Here is a 26,977-nt window from a genome sequence, read left to right as displayed (position 1 = left end):
TTGTCAAAAATAAAGCTTTAGTCTTTACAAAAAGTTTTGACTTTGACCTCTGAGCTTGGTGTTCCAGCTATTTAGGAGCACTGTGATCTCTGAACACATGCCACTGCTAGGAACAAAAAACACCAAAGGCTTTAAAACTCCAAGAGAAACCAAACTGTTAGTTGTGGTGGTCCAGAAGAAAGTAAAAAAGTACTGGGAAAGCATACAAGGGGTGAGGAACCAAGACGCACTGTGCATACTAGGAACAAAGACCTTCTGACTGCTGGAGTTGTTTACACTTACTAGGTAAGTAACATCTTGGCTGCTGTAAACACAAGGACTTCTGCTTAATAAGCACTACAGACAGAAATGTTGCCAGGAACACCTGCTCAGTGACAAGCCCTGGCTGACATACCTACTCCTTCGTAAAGCCTATTTAAGGATACTCCTCATAGGAGAGTTTTTCTTGGATTGTTGTTGCACATTCCAGGCAGCTGAGGTCACTTGGATCCCAGCCAGCACAAGTTTGAAAACAGAGTGCAGTAATTCCAAGACAAAGTTTGCTGCCTGTCCTGCTCTAGTCTTGAACTTTCCCAGAAGAACCACAAACAAAACCTTCTCTGCTCACACATGCTACTCTTCCCCTCGTGAAATGCTAATGTCTCCAAATCACACCCAGCGTGAATTGGCTTTCTTCACCCCAGTCCTACTAAGCACTGATGATTTGTGGGCACATATCCATGCTTCCATCTGAACCAACGTCATGGTCCACTTCAACAACTGCTCCCAAGCTGCTCAAAGAGTTTCAGGTAGGCTGAGATGAGCATCAGAATATGTCCAAAGTGTTACTAAAGTACAACTATCAGCACCCTAGTGTTATAGGGCATGACGGTGCAAAAACAGGAACAGTGACTTGTCCAGGGCAACCAGCTGAGTCAGTGTCAGGGACAGACCTGCCATTCCCCATCTCACACAGTCTCCCTGCCACGCCACTGTGTGGTTGAATGTTTTGAAGGCGAGTTAAGAACAGCATTAAACACCAAAAACAGGGTTTCAGTAGCATAGGAGTTATGCAGAGCTCTGGTCAACCCATGTACTGATGCACCTATACAACTCGGCAGAAATTTTACAAAGGAGACACAGTCCTGGGGCTGAAAACCTCCCCATGCATGGCCTTTATGACACGTCAGTTCTGCACACACAACCAAACTGCTTCCAATTCTCCCAGTCTAGAGCACCCCACTGCAGTATAGCCACATGCCACTAGTTTGGAGGATCCCTCACACACCCTCAGGAAGCTGTGTTTTTAATCATTACGTTAGCCAAGAAAAACAAGGTGTTTCCCTCCTGCTAGTTCCACTCAAAAAAGAATGTCACCCACTGTTTTTTCTCACCTGGGGTGATGAAGGCATTCTTTAACAATAAGGACACTGTTTCAGGCTTTGGAGCAGATGCTATTTTTTGTGACTGTTTGGGCCTTGTCCCAGCACTGGCCAGGGGAACAGCTTTGGGGAGTGCAAATGTCAGCTGGGACTGCAGCTGGGGCCGGGGCTGTCCCTGCAGGACAGTAGTCTGGAAAGCCAGGTTACAAGGCACTCCTGCTCCTGGCTGCTGTGTTGCCAGGACAAGGTTCTGGCTCTGGCTGAAGGTGGTGGCAGGGGCATTGTGCGTCAGCGTTGCAGAAGCTGTGTGAGTGATAACTGTAGATTCACAGAGGCCAAACTTCTGGGTTTCTGGTGCTGCAAAAGCAGATGGTGGAGAGCTTAGGCTAGTATTCAGAGGCACTGCTGGCAACGGGGACTGGTGCTGTTGTGCTGCAGGTTGAAGCAGTGGCAAAGGTGTCTGAAACACTGGCAAAAAAGTCTGTGGCCCACTCAGAGATGAGTCAGGAGCAAAGTCTGCTGGCTGGATGAAAGATCCCCCACTTCTAATGCTGGAACACTGGTCAGTGCCAACATCAGGAATGACAGGTGAAGGTACTGAGGAAGCAATCAGTCCATCGCTGATGTTCCCAGATGGAAGTGTGTTGGGCAGTGAACCCGTTGGCAGGACAGGAGACTGACAGAAAAGAAAAAAAAAAAGGACAGATTCAGATGTGACCTCCTCAAAGCTACAGATCTTTGCGCTCATGTTTAAGCCATACATATCCACAATGAGGCTGTTGGTTCTCCCTTACCTGAGAAGAATGACTGCTGCTGTCTGTTGTAGCTGAACTGACAGCAGACACAGAAGGGAAATAAGCACTGGAACGACTAGGTGTGAATAAATCTGAAATATAAGAAGTCACCTATTACTTTTCTTCTTCTAATATTTATGGTACAGCACCATGCCACGAAATATTAGAATCCCCAGGAATAGCAATATTATTTAGCAAGGAACGAAATTATTTAGCAAGGAATGAGGTTTTACTTTGTACAGCTAACTGAGCAGCTAACTGTCTTCTAGAAAAACTCATCTCTTCAGGGCAGACCTCACTTCTCATGCAAGCTGAGGATGGGGCAAAAAAAAAAAAAAAAAAATCAACATACTGTTCAAAGTTCACCTGTATATAGATACTCAAGAGCTGATTCTCAGTGCAGTCCCACATAACTCAGTGATCTGATGCAGACTGAACAGAGGCCCAGCAAACAGATGTCACTTTTGACTTCCATGTTTTGTTTACCTTTCACTTCAATCTTTTTTTTTGAGAGTAAATATCTGCAACATTTATCTTCCATTTAACACTAGGTTCTTAAATCACTGCAATTTTTAAGAAATTGACTATATACAGATTTCTTACCCTGAAAAGGCTCGAAAGTGTCCATGAAATCAAAATTTGGCTGGAGAGGAATAAGCCCTGGTTGAATCATGTCAGCATTTCCTAAGTGCGCTGGAAAATTCAAGAAAGAGAGATATCAGCTTTGTATCACTTGAACAGTAACTCACACAATAGGAATACAGCACTTGGCTAGAACACCAAGACACACTCCACAGCCTGACTTGGTCGAGAACTTTATAGAAAAAACACTGCAAAACAAATTGAGCATCTGCCTTCTTTCAAAACTACTGCACAGCTCTGATAACAGACAATCAAGAAATTAAACTTTCAACTAGTAAAAAGGAGAAGTGAAACTCTCAAGGTTCTCACTAACAGTTGAGGACTGGCTAGCATGGACACCTCAGAGGCCTGTTGCTCCCAAACCTTTTGTCCTGCCCCTGCTGCACAACACATGAACTCACTGGGAATCACAACCTGAACAATAGTATCTTAAAATACGCCAATTATCCATTTGGCTTAAAGTACACTTCATGTAAACTACAGTGGCCCTGGAGTTGTTCAGACAGCTCAAACACCTATGCAGCAAGGACAATGCACCATGGACGTCTGCTGTCTTATTAGTGATTCAGAGCTTTCAGTTAGCAAGCAGTCAGCAGAAACGCACTGCTCTTGGGATCGTTTTTACAGGAGATGTGGCTCTCACTTTTTCTAAAGGACATACCAGAAGATTTGGAAGCTAGAAAAAAAAAGTACTCCCTTAAAAGTACACACAACTGCTTTAAATAACAGCGCCTTAATCATCACAGGAATTAAATACTGCTCCTTAGGGATTTATTCAGAGCAACATTAGAGGGCAACACCAGGAACAGTGAAAAAAACACTAAGAGAAATGAAATTTGGATGATTAACTGGGATTCAATAACCTACAAACTACTCAATAGCTACATTCTCTTATTTTAATCTATCATCAAAGTAAGACATAACGTCTCAAGCAAGACTAGAAAAGCAACAAACAAGATTTCTCCTAGAGATTCCCACTGCAAAATCAACACAGCTAACAGCCAACAAATACCTATCTCTCTGGGATTTGGCCAGGAAACCAACTGATGAGAAGACAGTGTGGAGAACAGGGTGTCGGTGAACTCAGACATAAGCATATCTGCATCCAAGAGGCTGCCCTCCTCCATAGGGACAGGGGTTTCTCTGCCATATCTTCTTTTTTGCCAGAGAACCACATCATCATCCTGCCAAAGGAGAAGAAGAAAAGTCAGGCTGCCTAGACAATGCTAAAGCATTCAGTTGCAGAAATATACGAACAATCATCACTTTTCAAATTTCTAAGAGCCATTCCAATGGACTGAAACAGATCAGTGGTACTTCTAATAAAATTTCAGTTCACAGATTTGAACAACAAAACACTTCTACTGAAGTTAGCCCATGTGCTAGCCAGCATGGGAGAGATTACTGCCACCCCAAAAAATGCAGACTAGTAATACATAAGACAAAATAACTGCAGCAGTATTTTCTAATTTCATTGAGTTTATGTATATATTTGCAGCTACACTTTGCATAAAGATTTAAAAATAACACATATAGAAAAAAACTCAAAGCAAACAACTCCTATCTTGAGGCATAACTGAATCTGAAATTTACTTAATCTAACTTCATGTGAAGTACCTTTATAAACTTATGGGCATTTTTACCCAGTGAAAAATACAACAAAACATGACTTTGCTCACTCTTCCTTCACTACAGACTAAGGCCAACTTTTTTTTTTTTGCTGCAGACTAGAAGCATACAGTCAGCTTCTAGTGGCTGAGTCAGCATGCAGCACTAACAATGCCAAAATACCATGGTGGTACTTTGGAGCTCACTGCCAAAACACCTGAGAGTTTTGTAAATCTGGGTCTGTCCTCCCAGTTTCTTGTTCAACTCCAAAAAGAAAAGAAAAAAAAAATCAGATCTGATCATTTTACATGCCCAAAACAGATTTGATGGCTTTATATATATATTTTTTTTAATGCTAATTTATAGTACTATTATTCTTCCAAACATCTTGCCATTTTCAGGATCCTGGCATGTTATTTGCCAGTGTTGTGACAGCAGGAAGATCCGCAACGTGTACTGAACACATCCTCACATACCCAGTTACACAAGCAAGGGAGTAATGCCAGTTATGACTCAGTAACAAGACCAAATAGCGTGCCAGTTCTCCAGGAGATTGATCTCTCTGCACATCCAAAACTGCTTCTCATTTGTTCTGTCACAGCACTTTAGATTCAACCTCTCCTCTATCCAATTTAAACCAGAAATCTTACATTGCTCTTTATGGTGTAAAAGCATTAAGCTGTCTAACCTTAATTAAGACTCCAGCAGGATGTTTGTCTTTAGATTTTAATCAGTGCAAGCTACTGCATGTTACAGCTTTGTTACTTACTGCAGCTTCTACAAGCATAAGTGCAGCCACTTTTCTCTGGTACCACTTACCCTGACCAAACTTGACAGATCTTCATCCTTATGTTTCTGTAACTGCAAAAGGAGAACAAAACAGATCTTGAAGTCAGAATATATCCTATATATACCAGTAGAAGACCCAACTGCAAAACTTGCAATATCCAGTCATGCACAATTAGTCACTGCACAATCATTTTTTATTTAGTGGGACTATTCAGTAGAGAACACCTTAGTATTACCTTAAAGTATTTGCTTAAGCTCTGTTTTAAGTATTACTGTATGCTAGCAAAAGGGACATCAAAACTCAAAAAGCAACAACATACTGGTTAACTAAGCTACATCAACTGTGCAAACAGACCCTTTTCTTGAAGTATGTTCTCCACTTGTGGTATTCCCTGATGACTATTTCAATCCTTCGTTTCCAGTACTTTCCTTCTGTTGCAATGGCCTGAGAACACAGATACAAACGCATACCATGAATTGCACAGAATCACATAATGTTTGAATGTTTAATATGTTTCCAAGCAAGTATTCGAGAAGAAAAAAACACGAAAGAAATCACATTAATTCTGTTTGAGCTCATGTCTCAGCAGCCCAGTTCTCCCAGAGTAAATCTGACAGTACTAGTTTATTGTGAGGAAGATGAAACAAGAGAAGGGTACCACATTTGTAAATTATACTAGAGTTTTGCAGTACAGAAAGCTACATATACTGCCACATCAATGGCCCCACTGATCCTCTGCAAAGAGCCAAAGGGCAAATGTTTGTTTCCATTTTGTGCAGAAGCATGACAATGGAAGTACACAAACTCACATTCACTCTTTCTGTATAGTTACCTTGACAAATTAAAACAAGTTTTCTTTTGTCTTGAAATCACACTTTATCAATTGAAGATACAGAAAACTCTCATAGGGTCACATAAATTCAGTTTCAAAAACAGCCAGAAGAGAGCAGTGGCTGTCAAAATCTTAACTATTCAAACTGCACTTCACCAAACAAAAACACAGACATAACAAAGACTTCTGGCTGTTCCCTGATCACCTCAACAAGACGAAACTATGAAACATGGGTTCAACAACACACTTTCTTCATGTTAGTGGTTCCATCTAAATAAAGACAACGGAGCACAGAATTGCTAAGCTGCTTTCCTATCTAGCGGACTAGAAAACAGTATAATCACTAGAGCATATTAGTCCTTTCCTCAGAGGATACATACCTCTGGCCGACGATGTTCATCTACATCAACAGAGCCATCCAGGGGAGTCACAAAATGGCACACTGGATTCTTCCGCTTCTCGAGGTCTGAAAGAGAAATGAAAATCCGAGTGCTCAAGAAGTGTGGGCTCTACAAGGAGCCCTGTTACCACAACAGAAACATGTGGTGAAAAAAGACAGACAGCCAACAGGAAATGAAGAAATTTCAGGCAGCACTTCTGTGTGGAAATCTCTAAGAGCACTGATCCAAGACACAGCACCATAAGAGCTATCCACACATCGCAGCCTCCAGCAGATTTCTGAGCTTTTCATTAAGCAGTAATTTCAGATCTCTCTTGCTTCTCGTGTATGCCTCTCAGAAAATATTTTATAGCAACTGACACAGCCCAGTTTAATACTTACACTGCATGTACCATGCCCTCCAGATGGCGTTATTGAGACGGATTTTATCTCTCCACTGAAGTTTCAAGCCTTTAAAATTTTTCCATTTTGGAGACACTAGCTTCCCACTAAAACAAAACAGAAAGCAAAATCATTCTGATTTCAGTTGTTCTCTTACTGCTTCTATCAAGACAGGGCGTCCCCCTAAAATTGCCAACAGGACGATGTACAAGGAACCATGCTTGGGCTAATGACAATTTTGCCATACACTGTCCAATGCTTACTGATCTACACACCAGAGAGCAGTTTTCAAGACTTCTTCATATTCTTATCTGCCTGCTAACAACTGTCACAACAGGTTTTGCAAGCATTTCAGGATTGCAACTCATTTTACCCCTACACATTTTTCTTCTTGCTAGTATTCAGTCTTCTCAAATTTCAGCCTATGACTTCCAACAACTGAGAACAGGAGTACTTAAAATTAAACCCAAAATCTTGCAGGTTTGGCTGCATGATAGTTTTATCTGGCTTGGATATTGCCAGGGAGATGGATGAAGTCAACACAAGTTCATTCCTGCAGTTCCATCTGATTTTCTGGAATGGTAATATTGGAAAGAATGAATGAAATACCAGTTTTGGCCCAAGAGAAATCACCACCCACCACCTCTACAGCACTGATAAACACAGCTGAGCAAGCTGGCACACAGATTCACCATCAGCCTAGAAATAGTAACATTTCTCCAAGGAAGGGGAAGACTGGAAAGAGAAATAGCTGATGTATGAATAGCGTTAGGGTTGGGGGAGAGGAAAAAGGAAGAAGCAACATGTAAACACTACAAACACCAACTTTGTAGCCCTTACAACACCTTCATGAATCATTAATCCATGCTACTGACAGATGAGAGGAAGTAGGAAATACTCGTAATCTAGTACACTTCAAAACACAAATTAAAGTACATGTGCTGCCCCTCTCCCAGGTTCCCCCTCTCATTTTCTGTGATCTGTGAGTTTGGGGCAGACAGCAGATCCATCCATTCATTTCAGAACCCCGTATACATCTCATTCTGTTTTCAAGCTTTCTGCAAGTCTGTTGCTGCTCTTCTTGTTGAGTATTTCCCCCATCTCCACAAGCTGTCTCACCACCTTCCCAGCACTCCCTACACAACCAGCTTTGAGTCTCTTGGCTTACCATTTCTTTCAAATCCAGGTTAAGACATGGCTTCTCCATTTCTCATGTGCACATTTACAGTTCAGAAAGAAGTCGTTAACACGCTGACACATCGCTAACACTGACAAAATGCCCACACGCCTTTGACTAAGAAGTCTGTCAACATAATGTTCATCTCAGTCGCTGCATGCGTCTGGACAGTTTGCCAAAGCAACAAAACTAGTAATGTTCATTCAGCAAAACAAGAACAAATGCTTTTCTTTAGAATAATAATAATAAAAAATCCCTGAAAGGAACTGCAAAGAATATACGAGAGATCATTACATCTTCAAGGAGCCAATTAAAACTGGAATTAAAACACAAATAGTTTAAAATGTTTTCTATTACATTCTTCCAAAATACTAAACAAAAAGTAGAGCATCAAAAGAAGGAAGTGATTAAGAACCTATTCTCAAAATAATTATTATTTTTAGTTCCCATGGGAGCAAAGTACAAACCCAGCTTGAGGTCATAAGTGAAACGCCTCTACCCTTAACAAGAAAAAACAGCATGAAGCTGACAACAATATTTAGATACTAGTCCAAATTCAATTACTTGGAACAACACTGTGGCTGAAAGCAGCAGCCTAACTGAAACCCATCTTCAGGTTTTAAAGAAGCAAAGCAAAATGAAACAAAGAAAAATTCATCTACACAGATATCCACTACCTGCTGCTGCTGCCAGCTCCCCAGCTGCTCAGACCACTACAACTCCTGCAAGGAATACAGAATGGCTTGCTGCTCAGCTGGACATTCCCAACGTACCTGGGAGCACAGCTTTCCCAAACCTTTTCTTCCTACAACAGCTGCTGCAGCTCCCCAGGAGTGCTGGTTGCAAAGGATGGAAGCATTCCTGAGAAGACATAGGCCATGACAGCTACATCCAGCCATAGGCAAGAGCTGGGGGAGGCAGGGAATGCAGCTCTCACTGCAGGTACCTTGCTGCCAGCTGCACCACCTGCACTGCGCAGGACATGCTGGCTCACACAAGCAATGCTGAAGTATGAGACTTTGGTATCTTTATCATTGCCAAATACAGATCAAGTCCAAGTGAGTGAAAACCACTTGATGGATAATGCACAATACATTCCAGGAACTTAGTTCAGCCTCTCACGTAGAGATCTCCATCTCCCAAAACCAAACATTTTCAACCATAAGCCAACTACAAAAGCTGCAGCTGCACAGCCACCAGAGCTGGAAGCACCGTAGGACACAGCAGTCCCTGTGAGCTTCAGAGAAGCCACAGCTCTCAGAAGAGACACTACAGAGAAATGAGGCAGCCGCTTCCCCGTGCTGCAGCTCAGCTGCAAGTTGCGGACACACCGAGAAAGGTCAGAGCCCATTCCCAAGACTTTAGATAAGAGTTTGTTTCAGCTCAGGACCTTTCTCAGGCAATTGAGGTCCAAGCAGGCACACACACACCTGATGTGCCAGAGGAACACACAGCTCCACACATTTTTGAAATTCCAGGAAGAACAGCTGTTTTTTAAAAGCAATGGAAAACCCTCAAACGTCACAAGATTTGCAGCAAGATGCAAGAAACAGAAGTCCATTATGAGGGCATGACCCGATCCCCTTAAACACAAACACGTTTGATCTTTAACAACTACAAGAAATTAAAAAGTAACTAGGGAGAAGGTGTGTATTCTAATGCTGTACAACCCAGACTCCTGCCCTAGCAACACCTACTTTTAGTCAAAGCTCTACCTCTAAGAACCTCAGCATTTTGGTTTAAATTAACAAAATCCAGAATAAAGCATTTTTGGCATATGCAGGCAAGCAGTACTCATGGAGGCCTTTTCCCTGACAGTACATTAAAGGCATATCTTCTGCTGATGATAAGCAATGAACGTAATTTTAGGTGTAAAGTTAACAAATATTATCTAAAAGATCAGTTAATGAGTGACCTTACAGGACACTTGAGTGATGATTTTGACCCAGTAGGGACAATACAAATGAGTAAGCTTCTTCCTTAACAGGTACAGGGCACGTGAGATGCCATTCAAAGCTGTTAGGATGACTTCAGAATTAAGCCAGTAGCCCTTTCTAATTAAAATACTGATAAACCATTCAATCCAGCTCCTCTAAAGGTAATGGAAAAACTTGTGACATCAGTAGTAACATGATCACACTCTGACACTATAAAACGACTTACAACAGAAGAATCCCCTGTTCTCCTCCCTGAAACCAGAGAGTTTTAAGATGGACTTTGGACAACATAAAGCCATGTGACACCACCACCCTTCACATTTGGACAGAAAAGCAATGTGTGACAGCAGCATACAGGATGTGCTGGCTCGCACAAGCAATGCTGGAGGAATATGTGACTTCCTTGTACAAAACCAGAGGAGATTGGGTCACTGTGGTTCTTTTTTTTTCCCCAATATTAACTAGAAAATTATTTCAGGAAACATTGGTTTCTACAAAGACGAGTGAAAAGGCAGAGGACTGATCTGCTGGAGGCTGCTCTGGACTGCTTATATAGTCTCCAATTAATAGATGCCTTGCATAAGCATTAAACTAAAAATATACAGGATAGTATAGCAGAAACTTTTTAGTTGTTTCTGATTCAACCTGCAGTTCCCTTGTTTTGATCTACCTCTGAAACCATCAGAACAGTAGCATGTCACTACGTTCCTAAACTTTTTTGCCCCCCATAGAAGTCCCTAGGGAAAACTCTGCTTGAAACCCCAGTTTGAAAAATCCCCTTTCCCCATTCAGAGAAAACCTAAGTTCATACTCCACACCATGACACGCAAATGCTGCTGACCACAGAGTTCCAGCTGGCAAGCTATCTTGCAATTGTAGTGAACTAAACACTGCACAAGAGGTCTTAAAAATACCCTATAAGAGAGGAAAAGCACTGCATGATCTCTTGCTTAAGAACAAGGAGACAAACAGTAAGACTGAATGCTCATAGCTACATAGTGTGTGAATGAGAGTTAGAAGCAGGACAGATTTTTTGATGGACCACTATGCTCTGCAGTGAAAGCCTCATTCCCACCCTCTTTTGCTTATTTTGGTATTTAGGGACAAGGAAAAGCTGTTGCTAGAATTGACTCCAGCACAGAAGTTATTTTTTAGTTCTGCACTCACACAGCAGCACCTGGCCTAGATCTATCCTAACTGGAATTCAAATATAAACCTCCGAGCGTCAGGCTCAGATTCCACAGGCCTGACCCGGCTGCCCAAATATATATTCTCAGCAAACACAGCAAAGCTACCTCGACATGCAGCCACCACAGACTTGAAGGAATAGCAGACCATACAGACCATACGTATCTTATGTAATATAGTTGAAAGCAAACTAATTGTTTTTTTTTCCATAACTGAATTTCGTACATTCAGTTACAGGAACAAACTACAGACGTGCACTTTGTTCTTCTGTTTGTTAACAGATTCCCACTGACTGTGCTGGAATATCCTTTTTGCCTTGATAACTCCTGTCCTAAAACTCCCTTCCTCTGCATTTGTTTTCCAATTCCCTCCCACACATGGCCATTCAGTCTTTTGAGGTAGACTAATTTTTCTTTTAATAGCAGGTGATAGTAGAGACTCTTAATTTAATCAATAGAAAATAAACCTGATTTGATATTATAGTAGCTGAATAGGTAAGGCTGTTCAGCAACGTAGAAAAGGCACTCTTTGGCTTCTCCCCAGCATTGTTTTTTTGCAGGAAATGGTTTTACTTTCTTTTTTAATCTCTAATCGGTTTTGCTGGGGAGTTGGACCTGTCAGCTCAGCTCTCCAAGGGCCAAAACTCACAATATTTTCCCAAACAAAGGTTCATTCAGAGAATCAGATTATATGCATTGTGTGCTGGACCAGAGAAGCAAGCAAGTGAAACACAAACTTTCCTACATTGAGCAAGTCTGCAGGACTTGCAAGGAGGCCACACTTTCACATCCTAGAGTTCATATGTACCAAGTTGCAGCCTCAGGGCACTAATCCCAGCCAAACAAGCATTATAGTTGCTCATTTTCTTGAGGTTACAAAGTTCATCTTCCCTACCTGGAATCCTCGTGCAGTAGCAGATTCCAGGCTGTGGAGGGCTTTCATATTGCCCACCCTCCACAATTAGCAGTTTTGTGCTGAAGTTGCATCAAACATTCTAAATCAACCAAACACTCCCACAGGTTAATTTTTTCCCCATTTGAAAATAATACTTCAGTCAAAGGGACTAAAAGGCACAAATACTTTAAAAATATCATGTTTACAGCAGAAACATTAAAGAGAAGTGATTAACTGGAATTGTAACACTTGCCAAGGATGAGTTACCTGGGCCACTTGCACCCAGGGATGCACCTCCTGAAAAGGAACAGGAAAGTAAGAGATCAGTCACACTACAGGAGCAAACATTCCTGGCTGAACGGACACATTATAAACCTTCATTTATTCCTCTTAAAAATGTAACATTTTAAGTTGGAAAGCTAATTTGCCTAAACAAAGGCCCACGGGGTCAGGGCTTTGACAAGGAACACATACCCACTGGTGGAGGAAAGCACGGCTCAGCACTGCTGGGTCTCGAGCACTGCCTGGTGGGCTCCGCTCCACGTCCACGCTGAAGCCTCCTCAGCAGGAACAGCACTCAGAGATCCACATTTTGCATGCATCGCCATATCAATGCTGACAGCTTTTTACACACCATTAGGTCAGTCGAGCAAAAGGGGTTTGCACTGCAGTTTTATCCAAACATAACATGGGCAAGAGCTGCTACAGGAAGTGGAAGGCTTGTGGACAGCTGAGAAGGAGCACTGGAGAAACGCTGAGACAGCATGGGCTGAAGGGGAATAAAGGCCAGCACAAATCTGCAGGAGACCTGGAGGCTGCAGCGTCCTTCAGCCAGTGTCTATTTAGAGACTCAAATATTTGGATAGTTTCTGTTTTCCAGTTTAAAAAAAATAAAAGGAAACGAAGGGATATTTCTAAAAATGTTCTCACTTTTCAGATGTTCACCCAGTATGGTTTCACTTCACTACAGAACTGGAACAGCAAAAAGGAGAAAAAACTTCATAAATAACAGCAGCGATATTTTGGTCAAAATACCAAGAAACTGACCCTGTTGTCACCATCCATCGCTGACAACTCTGGAGCAAAACCTCTCCTTGATCCTTGCTATACTTCAGATCACCCACCTACAAAGATCACGTACTTCACAAATATCAAAGCTTTTTAGGACGTCGTGTACTTTAACTATTAAATATCAAGGCTTTCTTTAAAGAACTATCAGATACTCTCACGTAAAGAGGGCTTCTCAGCTTGCGTTTGGTCACTGAAGACGAGAGAAGCAAGCAGTCCTGACTGTTCTCTCACCTGGCTGGAGAGCTCGGACAGAACAGGATCAGTTTGTATCTTTGTGGCAAAAGGTTTTCCTGCCTTTACAAATAAACATTAAAATAATGTGGTTTTTCTGAACTATTTCTGGTGTCTGCCAGCAGCACACCTGCATTGCTCATATAACTGTAGTTAAGAATATCAGACCTTCTCTTGGAAGAAAGCACTGCAAATGCAGTGAACAGTAAAAAAAATCTTACAACTAAGAGAGCCACAAAACTTTTGCAGCAATATAGACTTGCATTTAAAAAAAACCTCCATAGGAAATTGTTCTAATTTTTGTTAAATAAACACAAGTTCCTATTTTGGTATGAAATGACAATCTGTCATTTATTCTCCTGGCAGAAAAAACGTAGATGTGGAGAGCACACAAAGTGAAGATTGCCACAATTTCTCAGTATTCTGTTTCTTAAGGCAGCGGATTTCAAATCTCTATTGGAACTGAACATCAGTGCATGTTTACTATGTGGAATTTAATGAGAACTCCATAAAATGATACTTATGGTAGCATACTCAAGCACTAAAAAAGGCAAGAAGCATCTGCATTTATACTGTACGTATGTATATATATTTCTTGTGATTAAAAGGTTTAATTATAGGCTCACATGCAATTTTTTCCATATCCTAAGTCTCCCTGCCTGTGTACAGAATCAATGGCATGTAGCACATCCCAAGCATTAAGCACTTACATAGCTGTCCCCTAATGCTGTTTACTTCTCAGTGCTCATACTTGAATTTATATGTTATTACTTAGGGTTAACAACAATGTCACTCACAGGTTTCTCTACAGAGCTTTCATTCTCATTCTGCATTGGAAAACTGAGGAATAGACCTATTAACATTAATATGTCAGTGTTAGCCACTTCTCTGGCCAGCATGAGGTGAGGGTTTTCGCTTCCAAAGCTGCACCCATGGATGCCCTTCTCTGTCCCCTCCAGGCGATGAGCTGCCACCTCAGCAGCTATTTGAAACATGGAGGACTCCAGTCTGACCAAGCTTAAAAGCAGTTTCACAGGTCAAAGCATTCCAAGTGGTACATGGGCAACACCCTCGCCAAAAAATGCAAGGCCCTGCTACAAACCTTTGGGTAACAGCATTTCTCAAAAATGACTGGAACCCTTTTTTCTTTACTTCAATATGGGCAGTACGTTTTGTTTCAGCTTTATTAATGGAACAGACTGAACTTCTTTTAACAATTTCTCATCCAAAAATCACAGGCTTAAATATGGGAAAGTTCAGATCAAGCAGTTAAACAACAAAAAGCGTGGTTACACAGCTGGAATTAGTGGGCAGCGTTAAGAACAGGAGGTGCTACCAGAGCAGCCTACAATAATTGCTGGGTAAGAGGGTGGAAAGTCAATTCCTTTTAATGTTTGGTGTGTTTTTTCTTGCGGTGCAGCTTAATGCTTCATGTTTTAAATGACTCATCCTTGTAACAAAATGAGCACGTTATCTCTGTATTCAAAGCAGTAAGCATGAAGCCTGCTCACAGAATGCCAGCAGCTGTTCACTGCCTGCAAGCTGCAGGGCAAGAATTGAAGGCAACCTAGAGCTGCACAGCTTCAAATACAGCCTCTTTGCTTTTGCCTTTCTCACTGGTACTAGGATTGCACACAGTCAGTGCTGTGCCTGGGGCCAGGATGACCAGAAAATGAGCACGCAGCATCATCCACAAAGTTGTCAAAACTATTTTAGTGCAATCGGCTTGAGAACTTCCACTTAGGGAACATTTATTCTTTGCCTGGAACGAGAAAAAGACACCAGCAGCCTTAATGCACCCTCATGACTCTAACATGCAATGGCCATCAGTGACTTCACCCTCATGTGCAGCAGCGAGGACTGATAGAAGCAGATTCTTTGCTGCACTTTCCAGCAGCTTTCTTTTCAGCTTCCTCCTCGAGGCACACTTCCCTATCAGAAAACACAGCACTCAGGACACCCTTTTCCTCCCGTCATTTCCTTCTCTTCATCCTCTCTCCTGCTCAAAGAGGACTTGCAAGTTCGGTGAGGCAAAGGAAGCACCCTGCACCTATCTAACAAGACTGCTCTACCATGAACTTTCCTTACAAAAATCTCTGCTGGGAGGCAGAGGAGGTTTCCTGCTGTCAGCAGCTGCTATGATGATCAGCAGCATGTTGCACTGATAAGCATATCAACAAAGGGCTTCACACAAATCAATATACTTGCTTTACACTACAAAGAGCTGTTGTCAAGAACAGTGATCAGGAACTGGTGCTGCCCAGAGCACCTTCCTTCCCAATTAAAAGGATAGCTGTTGGCAAGAACCTCCACGTACAGAGCTAGGAACCAACGTGTCAGGACCCTTTTGTGATTCAGGTCTTAGCCTGGATTAATAGGCTGATCAGGGTGTGATAATCTAGGACCTTGTTTTAAGCACCTAAATTGTGGTTCAGAGACTTTTCACACACAGAGCCCCTGAAAAACCCAAACAAACCCTATCAGCACAGGGGATCGGCACAGCTCCCATACCTACAGGAACTGAGAAGCGTTTACCAGGCAGAGAAACTCGAAACCAGCACTTCTGCCACAGAGGATAATGTAACATTCCCCGCACAACACAGCCAGCCTATAAATACACTGCAAGTCTTCAGGGATCTTGTTCTGAAAATGACTTAAGTGTTTTAAAAAGAAGAGACGCTCCCCACCTCTCCCCTTGCAAAACAAAGCTTTCATATCATCTGTCTGCAAGCAGCTCCCTGCAGCACGAGGAACACCAGACTTGTTACCAAATTCAGTTATTACAGACTTCAGCACATGCAGCTTACTGAAAGTTCACATAAAAGCTAGAGCAGAAGCTACACAAAGGATAGAAGCAGACGAAAGGCACAGTTGTGTTACTATTAAGGCTAGTGAAAGATCAAAAAAATCCCACAGAAAGATAATGCAGGGAGAAAACTCCTTCCATAGTTAACATAAAACAGACTGGAATGAGGAAAAAAAGGAGTTTGGGGACAAAAAAAGGCATCTCTAAAAGCCCACACGGATTTCACAGAAAAATACTTCTGTTGGAGCTAGTGCAAACCAATGCTTTCTCAATGACTCCACCAGAGTCGCTCAGTGCTGGGACCTGCAAAGCCACAGCCCCTCTTGGCCCCGCTGCAGGACCCTGGAACAATCCTGGGACCCACCAACGAGCCCACAGCCTGGGGGGGGGAGAGGGAGGGAAGGGGAGGGAGGGGGGGGGAAGGGGAAACAGGCCTTCACCTCCAGGCAGCAGACAGCAGGCTGTGGAAACTTCCCCAGCTCCTTGACAGGCTGTGTAAGTGAGCCGAGGCTGAAGTAAGTGGGACACGAGGCAGAAGCGTGCTAATGCCGATGACACAGAATCCGTGTCACTTTTCCCACATGGCACTCATTGCCAATTTAGGATTGGACAGGCTGAGGGAGAGTCCTAGAGCCCTGGTTCCCACACAGGGCTGTTAAGATCAGACCTGGCCAAGAGAATGTGAAACACTTTCAAAGCCTATAAAAAAAAAAAAAAAAGAAAAAAATGCAATTTGTTCAGCAATAAACTGCTGAAAACTGGAAGGCTGAGAAGCAGGGGAAAGCCAAGAAGCTTTCAGGATGCTCAGTGCACTGAGTGGAAGGAGCACTGAGAAAATGGAGCACTATGACTGCTCAAAAAGCAAACTCAAAATCCTCCCCCACCTCCAGTGTCTCCTTTAAGGGAAGCAGAAAGACAAATTCAGAGGCACTGAAAACTGAACGTTGGTGTCATTCAAGAAATAAGTCAGACACTGGGATGAATAGGCAGGTCATAGTGATTATGATACAATTATGTTTCCAAGCTTTTGGAAAAGTGAGAAAAGCTGAGAACTCTTGCTGAGCACATTGTATTTGGGGGCAGTAGTGTCCTGGGGGCACAGCAAACCAAGTCAGCGTGCACAAACACAAATCACACAGGAACAACCGCCAGTAGCAGCAGACAAGCAGGATTCCCTCTGCCCCTGACCTCCCACACTCAGCCCCGGTCAGTGGGACTGCACAGGATCCTGGGACCTCAGAGCTCATCCAGCCATTCAGATTTCTCTCTCCTTAGTGGTATATACTCATCAGGAACAGGAAGTTTGAAAGGAGCAGTTTAAAGCTTTTCTGTACTTCCTGCCTCTCCAGACTACATGCAGGCAGCCCTCCAAGCTGCATTTCTTATAAAGTCATCCCTTTGCTCACAGGAACCACCGGGACCAAATATCCCTCAGCACAACGGTCCAGACATTCACCCATCGTTCACCCCCTCACTGGTTAAGACACAGCTGGACAAATGATCCCCTTGCCAAGGACACATTTTCAAAGAGACCCACATGGTTTATGTCCCAAAGCAAGCGGTGACTTCCCAAGCAAAACAATTACAGTATCAGCACTTTCCTGAACCTCACTACAAACAACCTCTACTACAAAAGTCCTCCCTCACCAAATGACCCTTCCCTGTGACTCTTCTTCAAATCATGTTTTTTCCACTTGCAAAAAATCACAATATAACAGCCTCAGCCTTCGCTTTGTAGAGTCCCTTGGAGTGCTCAAATAAAAGGTAAATAACTTGTCACACATTTATTGCTGTAGGGAAAGCAGTCTCTCTAACCTTCCTAGGAGCTGTCTCCCCATTTCCAAAACGCACACAGGCTACAACCACCACATGCAGAGGTCAGATCCCAAACCTAATAATGCGGCCCATAAAAACTGCTAATAAAAATTTAGGCTCCTTAAGCTCTGCAAAGATTTCTACTGGAGATCCGAGTGTTCTACTTGTATGACTGGATACTGAAAACAGATGGGATGCATGCTGAGCTCCTAAACAGAGCTTTCACTGAGCAAAACTTTACTGGAAGCAGTAATTAATTGGCTTCTATTGCAGATTTTCACACATCTACTCACAGAGCCTCAAAGTTGAGCTGTGCTTTTGATAATATTTGCTGATTTGATAAAGCAAGTGAAATCTAATCACGTGGTTCCTTAGAAAGGTTAACTATTTCACACTGCAAGACAGAACAGAACACAGGAATGCCTCTTGTTCCGATGCAGTTTGATTACTTCCTTCCCCTCCTTCACAGAAGGAATGACTCAGATCACAGAGGCATTCAAGACACAAACATACAGGCTGTGCCTTCACAAAGCAGAGGAATAGCCAAAACCTTCAGGCAGCCTCTCAGGAAAGGCAGCCATGCAGTAGGCTGCTATCACCAAGAGCAGCCACACAGCAACAAGTACTGAACTTATCTGAAGTTTCCAGAGGCCAAATGCCACTGACATGTACTGTCCTGTGCTGCCCTGGAAAAGAAAAACCCACAATGTTTCCGCAGAAAGCAAAAGCTACAACAAAATGGGTGTGCTTGAAAGCTGCAGTTTCTGTAAGGCAAAAGACAAACCTCTTATTAACAAAGATAAAAGGTGAGCAAACAGTGAAAGTGCTGCCTGGAATTCTTTCCACGGCTGATACTAAAACAGCGTCTAGCTGACTGCAGTACTTGGCAACAGACCTCTCCTGCCTTACCGTAAGAGCTGTATGAACAGCCATATGGGTCAGGCCAAAGGTCCCAGCACTCCAACAGCAGCCACAAGTAGGTGTTTTGGGAACAGTGAGAACAGGACAAGCACGTCTGTGTGATGTTCCCTCCAGTGCCCAACAGGCTCCTACCCTCCACCTATTTTCTGCTGAGGGAGACCGGTAAAGGCAGCAAAGCCGTACTGCTACATCCCTGCTGGCCCTGCACATCTCAGGCAGCCCTGTGAGAAACCAAAGCAGAACGTGGCTCTGTGAATGACCAGGTGAGTCAGGAAACCAAGAGCTTAAATCAGCTCTAATTCATGCAATGGGTTAACTGAGTGCTCTACACACCTTGACTCAATGCACATTTCTGAGAAGTCAGTCTTTTGTAAACACTTCTCAGCTGCAAAGGGAAATGATATTTACCTACTCTCCAAAAGCACATCGGAAGAACTACGGTACTTCTCCTTTCATTACGTCTATAGACTTTTTTTATTCATACCTGGGTGAGTTGAGTGTGTATTGATTTGGCAGCTCTTTGCCTGCAAAAGGAAGGGATAACGGTATTCTTAATAGACAAGAAGCACTGCAGTGACTGCTGCAACAGATTCAGGTGTCCCAGAGTTTGATAGATTGCTGCAGGCTCTCAACTATTTCACGTCTGCTTTCTATTTTCATAGGTTTTTAGGTGTCAAACATGATTGCTAAGCACCTAAAATAAGTACAGTTTCCTCCTTAGGGATATTTTTGTCTTTGGTCAAGTTTTTTCTCCCATCCCATCACTAGCTTCATTTGAACTAAGGCTGTAATAAATAATGACAACATGCAAAGTACTTCTCTGGCTCTGTAGCAGATCAAAGTATTTCACAATAATACCAAAATCCTTTGATTTACTTCTTCCTTCCTAAAAGTGCCATATCCTCAAACCCAAAAAAGTCATTTTTGTGTGCGTTCCCAGGCCGCTGATCTGTCCCCCACTACAACCCTTGATTTTCTTTCTCAAAAGCTGTGTTACAGAAGAGCAAAAGAAAGCAAACCATTCCCTTTCACTGCCTTCCCACATTTGCCACACCACCACCTGATTTTCTGTTCCAGTACTCTTACCCTCCATCCCGGCAGGGACAGATGTTTACTAAGCAAACAGAAAGCTGGACTAAGCTGAAGTATCCGTGCAGACATTAGTATGCAGGAGTTCAAAAGTATACAAGGAAACATTTATACCTTTGTTGAACACTCTAGGCAATGAGCTAACATGAAGAGAGTGATCTGTAACATTCAGGTTTGTATGTACTGCTAAAACACAAGCAGATTTCACAGCCCATTCCTGAACCCCCAGTTCAGCTTAACTGAACTCAGACCTTGTTGTGTTACCTTTTGCACAAACACAACAAACTCTCCTGGCACAGACAGCTCCCACTATCACTACCACCAGCAGACTTTGACTTGCCATGGATAAGCCTGCTCACACTCAGATATTCATCTGAATGAGCAGAAACCAAACATCCTAGAAAATTCATTATATCATTCTTTGCTCTGGAAAACGTGGCAGCAGATGACAGCCGCGGCCATTGTTTGGTACATCAGAAACACAACAGGACCTTCCACTGGCCTCTTCCCATTCAGCACTTCTTCACTAACAGCTGCCAGGGCCAAAGCCCAGGGATTTCCCATCTCCAACATAGCTCTCAATAACTAATACAGGCTACAGCAAGTGTCATACCAGAGCACCAAAAGCAAAGGCCTGCATAATGAGAAGATAATAAAGAGCAGTCAAGGACTTCAAAGAAGGATCACAAGGAACTGAGAAGCTCTTCCACAACTCAAGTTCTATTAGTCTCTGCCCCTTTGGAAATGATTTCGTTTGTGACGATGAATAATGAAAAAATTATCAGCAGCCTAAATTCTGTGTTCAAGGTACAGACAGAACACGTTTCACCGAATAGCCTGTGCTGGCTGCAAGCATATTCACATGAATGTACAGTTGCTAGATGGAAACCAAATGCAGCGGACCCAAGTTATTTTTAGGTCTATTGTGAAACCCCATTGTCACTTCATTCCAGCTGCTCTAGAGACACAAAAGTACATCACACAGGCCTGGACTCTGTACCACCAGTCTTACTTTGCTGATCTCTTGTCCTGCACTAGCATTTTATGGGGTGAGAACTTTGCCAAGGTGATAAAGCCCCTGACAGGGACAGGGCAATGCAGACAAGAACAGTGTTTTTGAAAGCTGGCTCACATGGGAAACTTGTGGCTGCCAGATTGAGGAGTGGCTGCATTCGCTGCAGCCCCACTGCGAGTCTCACAGCCATGCACTTCAGCTGCTGTGTCCTTGAACTGCCACAGCAGAGCACCCATTACTGTGAGACCTTGAGGGAAAAGAGAGTAAACAAAGTGGCAGAGGGAAAAGGAGGCCAGGACTTTGAGTAAACATCCCATGCTGGAGAGTTCTGAAAACAATGAATGTGACAGATTCTGGCAGCAAGAGCATCCTCCAGATCTCTGCAGCGTTTGCTTGAATCTTGTTACACAGAAATATTGCTATAAGAGAAAAAAAAAAAAAATCCCCTGCTGGTACACAAGGACTAACAGACTTCAGTGCTGGAAGAATCAGTGAAAAGAAAAGCCCTTATCCTGTTTGTGTGTGTTCCTGCAGATCTGGTCTAAGTACAAGATGCACTGCAAACTCTGCAGGACTGACGAGTAGCCCAGCATGGCTCACCCACTCAGTCCTGCCAGGTCACAGCCTTGGGACCAAGCGCCTGTGTTCACCACAGCTGTTCAACGACAGCTCACGGGAGCTCTCAACACAGATCACCTCTGAAACAGGACTCTTTTAGAAGGATACCACAGGAAGTAAGCACAGCAGAAGACCTCACAAACACAACGCTGAGACTTGCAAGCTGCCACCTTCCCCCTAGATTTGCAAGACCGAAACATTAACAACACAGCTGCTGTTTCACTTCCAACACTAATGATGGCAATCCTCTTTTTCAAGAAGGGCAAACCTATTACACAACACCAGGGCCACTTGGATCTTCTCCTTACCCCCTTGGTCACCCACAAGGCTCAGCTCTGCAACTCATTCTTACTCACAAGCCACTCCTAGAACAAGCAGACTCCACTGAACACCAGCAAAGACAAGACCACCCTTTTATTTTTCAGCTGAGATAGGAAGAAGCCTTTTTGTGCTCATGCAGAAACAAAATCATAACAAGCATCAGATTCCTGTACTTGTACAAGGATAGCTCCCTTTGAAACAAAGTGGGTAGGTCTCTCAAGCTTCCTTCCTTCCGTTTCTGCTCTGAACTGTTACCCCAAAATCCTATGCTTCATTTCCCACATCACTGAGGGAAGGCACAGGGAAATACTGTTTATCTGCAACTAAAGAGAGAAACACAAACAAAACTTATGTAGTTTAACTGTAAAGATATCCTCTGCTTGCTCTGGTGTGGTATAAATGAACAATAAAGATATCCTCTAGAAATCTCCCATGACACTAAAAAAAACTTCTCTCTGTGCATAGCAAGACATTCCCAAATACAGAAAAAATACAGGTAATAAAACACATTAAAATATAGCATAGAAGACTGTAACCACTGCTTCCATGCAGCTGAACTAGAAGCAGAGAGATGAGAAAGCCTGTAGCTGTGCATCAGTGCTGTAGATAACGTTGTTCTGTGAAGATGATCAAAAAGCTGTCTGACAAAACTTTAACAAGCCATTAAAATTTGACAAGGCATTACAATCTTTTTACACATTTCAGGAAAAGCATTCTACTCGTTAAGTAGAAAGCTTAGCTACTTAAACAGCTGAGTCCTTTTTCTAATAGCATCATGCTATGTCACAAAACACATCATGTCAAAAGGGTTATCTGTGGGTCAGCAGAGGTCTGGCCTAAACACACCAACATATCGCTAATTAAACAAAACCAGATCCGAACACCTTGCTCTATGAAATCCAAGTGGTGATCTGCAGGTGCTCCCTGTCTGGTCTCTCACCTTTTGCTTTACAGCCCAGAGAGGATGAAGCAGCTGCCGGAGTTGCTCATCTCACCCTGGGCTTTGTACCTTCAGTGTACAGTGGGCAGGGGCTGGGAGCTGCAGCACTCCCCTGCTCTGCCTCCTGCAAAGGGCATTAAGCAGGGAAGTTTTGGCTAACTTCTCAGGTCGCCTGTCAGGATAACTGGCCAAGGGAACCATTTAGCTGCGACGTGGGTCTGGACAGCTTCCCAAGGCCCTGTCCGTGTCCAGTCCCATTTTCTATTATACATAGGAAAGCACAGCCAACAGCCCGAACAGTGTTTCATAGAAGTAACTAACTGTTGCTAAGTTTGCTCCCAAATAGCACTCTGGATTTGAACACCTTAAAGGTCAAACATAAACCTACTCAAGAGAGATGGAATCACAATTGCCCTGCAGCCAAGCCTTCTCAATGCAACAGAACAGCCAGAGCCCCATTTCACACACTCCTTTCCCACTTCTTCCTCAGAGGCTTTAAGCCTGCAAGAGACCTGTAAGAAATCATCACATGCATGAGAATGACAGGCAGATAAACTATCCCTGTGTGAGTTGAGCAGCCAAACCATCTGCTCAGTCCAACACCCGCTTAGCACAATGAAAGCGAGCCCAGCAGCTGCGGTGCATCAAGCCAAGGGAGGGGAGCAGACAAGGAGCCCGCAGAATGCAACCAGTTGGCTGACAGCATGGCCCTGCAGCCATCTGGAGCGCCACGTTCACCTTTTGTGCAAATTTCTCTTAGAGAAAGGGGTCACGCCTCACATGGCAGTAAAGTGTTTGACAGCTTAAGGAGGCGGATGCCATTTAGACTTCCAAGTACAACAAAACAGTTCTCCACAGGGGAAAAGGCCAAACTTCTCTATGCATAACAGGATTTTTCTAGGAAAAAAAAAAAAAAAAAAAAGCAGATTCTCCAGAAGGCCATGGTCAGAAACAGACCTGAGAATCCAAAGCTGATGACCCCAGCTATCCAAGCTTCCTTGGCAATGGCACACCACAGCCCTTTCCCTGGGAGCACGATGCTGCTCACAGCCCCCGTTTCCCACGAGCAGGTGCTCCTCACCCGCAGCCCAGCGAGTGCCAAAGGCAGTAAGCAGCACGCTGCCTTCCAGATGCATTAAGATTACTGTTAAAATACCAGCCTGGTTTTATTACCCTGTAATTTGCATCTGTAGCTCCCCATCAGCTACAAGGCAGTGCCTTTTCTAACAGGTATCAGTAAGCTGCAGGGCTTTTGCCTTGTTTCCTCCTAAATCTTCTGTTCGTCTCCTTGCCTTTATTACTTAGGTTTGTAGCTGAACTGTCACCTTTGACATGGATTCCTTTTAGGTTCCCATGATAGATCACTGCTGATCTTCATGCCTCCATTTCCCCTTCTCAAAAAGGCTGCAGTACACACCTGGCTTTCTGCAGTGTTTTTTCCACTTCCATGAAAGAGAAAGGGAAAAGTAAGCAGTTAGCTGATTTATCTAAGATCAACAAGCCAGAAACTAAGGGCCAGAGAAAGGCTTTGTGTTCGTGTCACAAAGTAAATAAGCTGCAGCAAATGCATGCTAGAACATTTCCGATGGCCATTGCTGCCTGATTTACAAAGAGATGCCTACATTAATTACACTGCAAGCGGCATAAAGACAGCATGTTTCACATTCAAAACAAATAACCAGAAACAACCCTCCAGCTCCCTTCTGAGCAAACAAACATATTTTGAGAAGCCCACATTCAGAATTTCTGCTCTAGCAGTAGAACTAGCAGAAGTGATTTCAGGAAAGCCTAGCTTTGCCTAACCCTGTTTTCCCAGCCTTCCTGCTTCAGAAACTGTGACAATAGTGTAACTTCAGCTTGCACTAAAAACAATCAGATTCAGAATTTTCCATCACTATCCGGAACACAAAGAACCAACTCTATTTTCTTTGGAGGTCACTGAAACAAGTACTTTTTCTAAGCACCTATAGAATTGTTTTATACATATTTTAAAGGTTTCCTTCCCAGAGTGAAAGGAAAGTTTGTAGGACAGCTGTAAAATATTTCAATAGCCATCAAAGAGTTCAGAAAGCTCGCCTTTTTCCTCAGAAGTAGCTTAGAAGTTTTGTCTTTAAAAAGACTGTCCTTGTCTGTGACGTTACAATATCAAAGGACAGATGAGGAAAACTGTAAATGCAATTAATTTCTGCATACAAAGGAAAGGAAGTAGCAAGCGTATAGCCTACGGTCTGTTAATTAAAAATGAAATAACAGATCAGATCCTAACCGGTCCAAGCTTCTAAGCTGACCAGCTTTGTTGCTTTGTTGCTTTGTTTTAGAGAGACAAACCTTTCGTTCTTACAGCAAAAGGAAGCAAGGCAGCACCAGAGCAGCCGGAGCAGCACTCCCACTCCCCCTGCTCCCATTTTATCAAACTTGATTGCATCGTCATATCCCCTTCCTGTTTTCATCTCCATGACCTCTATCACCACTATCGACCCCACTGTGTGCCTTTAACTTGGCCCTTCTCGTTCACCCAATGCATTCCTCAAAGATCCTTGTAATTTTACTACAAATCTCAGTCAGCCTCCTGCCTCACACCTTGTCCTCTCGCTCCCCTTTCTTTGCAAGAGATCACCCGGTATCGTGATTAGGGGAAAAATTCCACTCACACAAAACATCTAACAGAGCTGACTCTCTTTCAAGCCTTTCAGTTTCTCTGCAAATTTAGAACACCTTTCTGGCATTGCAGAAATGCCTTCCATCAGCTCAGTGGAGCTACACAGCTCTGTTAGACCTCCCCACCTCTTCCTACCTTGCAGCAGCTGTGGGTACCCCCTTTGTTTAAGGCTCAGGGATACACAGACAGATAAGCAGCTGCTGTACCATCAGCCCTGCCTTCCAACACGGAAGAGTAACTAACAAGAACGATTCAGTGAACTACGAAAGGAGTATGTAGAAAATCATGAGGAAAGCCGAGAAAGTGGGATTTTTTGGCTTTAATTCCTCTTGCCGTTCAGAGGGAAGAAAGAAAAACAGGCAACCAAAATGCTGATTTCTGCTGCCAAACTCTACTTCGCTCAAAGCCCACCATAATCGCGCAACACAAAATCCTCACAAAAAGAAATTCCAAATCTCACAGTTCGGCCAAGAACTTGGCAATGAGGACACACTAACTCCCCATTCCCCTATTTCAACAACCCAACAAAAATGATGGTTATGAAATCCACGTTGTATTTATGCCAGAAAATAAGATCTGTTTACTACTTAGGAACACAGGACAAGAAAACTACAACCCAACATGCAGATGGATTGGTAAATCACAAGATGATATCAACAACATGGTTTTTATAAGAAGTGCAATTACTGCGGACCACACCTCTGCAGTGCACCCCACACAGCAAAGAAAGCCAGCACAAGCCACCAAAGGCACCAGGCATGGTGGAAAAAAAGGGTTGTTCCTGCATCTAAACGTGTCTTTGGAATTTATCACTTCTTCCCAGGCATGCGTAGCACTGAAGACACCAAAATCTTAATTTTAATGAAGACCTTTTCACACAACCACTATTAAATATTTACTTTGGCAAAACAAAAGCATCTTTGAAATGAGCACAGCTCAGCAATCTTTCTGCAAACCTTCCTGAGGCTCAAGGTTGTCACGGTGCAACTTACCAGTTACTTAAATAGAGCTTAAAAGCTTGTGACTATATCAAGCACTTGACTTAAGCAAGCTAATAGGCTCAGTAACACTGTCCTGATTCACATTGTGCTCTGAACATAGCAGATCTTACCCACCAGTGCTCATAACACAGCAACTCAATTCGAGTTCCGATTAATTTATGAGGTGAGCACAGGCATATTTGTCAGAGTTGTTCCCACAAGTAGCATATAAAAATGCACAGATAAATTCTGGAAGCGTTTTATCTCCAACCTGCTAGCACCATTGCCAAGAACTTCCCAAAGCACTCACTCACTGTATGTGGAAACATGCTTCAGAAACAAGTCAATCCGAAATGTCAGTCCAGCACCAAAGGGAATGTTTTTAGCTTACATCTACATAAAGCAATGGGGTCAGATTGCTGAAGAGGAGAGATGAGATCTAGAAACGACCTGGCAAGCTTCTCAAAAGCAAACTGATGCCACGGCTCCCACACCTCACACTCATGT

At 43.1% G+C, this 26,977-nt stretch overlaps 1 protein-coding gene across 6 annotated transcripts in view; it reads right to left on the bottom strand.

Annotated features, from left to right (window-relative positions):
• The window catches only part of MLXIP (MLX interacting protein), a 45,654-nt gene that overhangs the window by 14,970 nt on the left and 3,707 nt on the right, over window positions 1-26,977 (bottom strand). For 2 of the 6 annotated variants that reach the window (XM_015275579.4, XM_046901259.1), the window contains exons 2-9: window positions 6,809-6,915; window positions 6,408-6,493; window positions 5,550-5,639; window positions 5,225-5,266; window positions 3,810-3,981; window positions 2,759-2,848; window positions 2,156-2,247; window positions 1,374-2,037 (exon numbers count right to left, since the gene is read on the bottom strand). In XM_015275579.4, coding sequence (XP_015131065.1) covers window positions 1,374-2,037; window positions 2,156-2,247; window positions 2,759-2,848; window positions 3,810-3,981; window positions 5,225-5,266; window positions 5,550-5,639; window positions 6,408-6,493; window positions 6,809-6,915 — 1,343 coding nt within the window. Of the gene's footprint in view, window positions 1-1,373; window positions 2,038-2,155; window positions 2,248-2,758; window positions 2,849-3,809; window positions 3,982-5,224; window positions 5,267-5,549; window positions 5,640-6,407; window positions 6,494-6,808; window positions 6,916-12,271; window positions 12,302-12,478; window positions 25,714-26,977 lie in introns of those variants that run through there. The other 4 variants (XM_046901260.1, XM_046901256.1, XM_046901261.1 and 1 more) reach the window with 4 other exon arrangements.

Source organism: Gallus gallus, chromosome 15 (assembly GCF_016699485.2).
Source record: "Gallus gallus isolate bGalGal1 chromosome 15, bGalGal1.mat.broiler.GRCg7b, whole genome shotgun sequence".
Classification (NCBI taxonomy): domain Eukaryota; kingdom Metazoa; phylum Chordata; class Aves; order Galliformes; family Phasianidae; genus Gallus; species Gallus gallus.
This window is presented reverse-complemented; position numbering and strand designations above follow the sequence as displayed.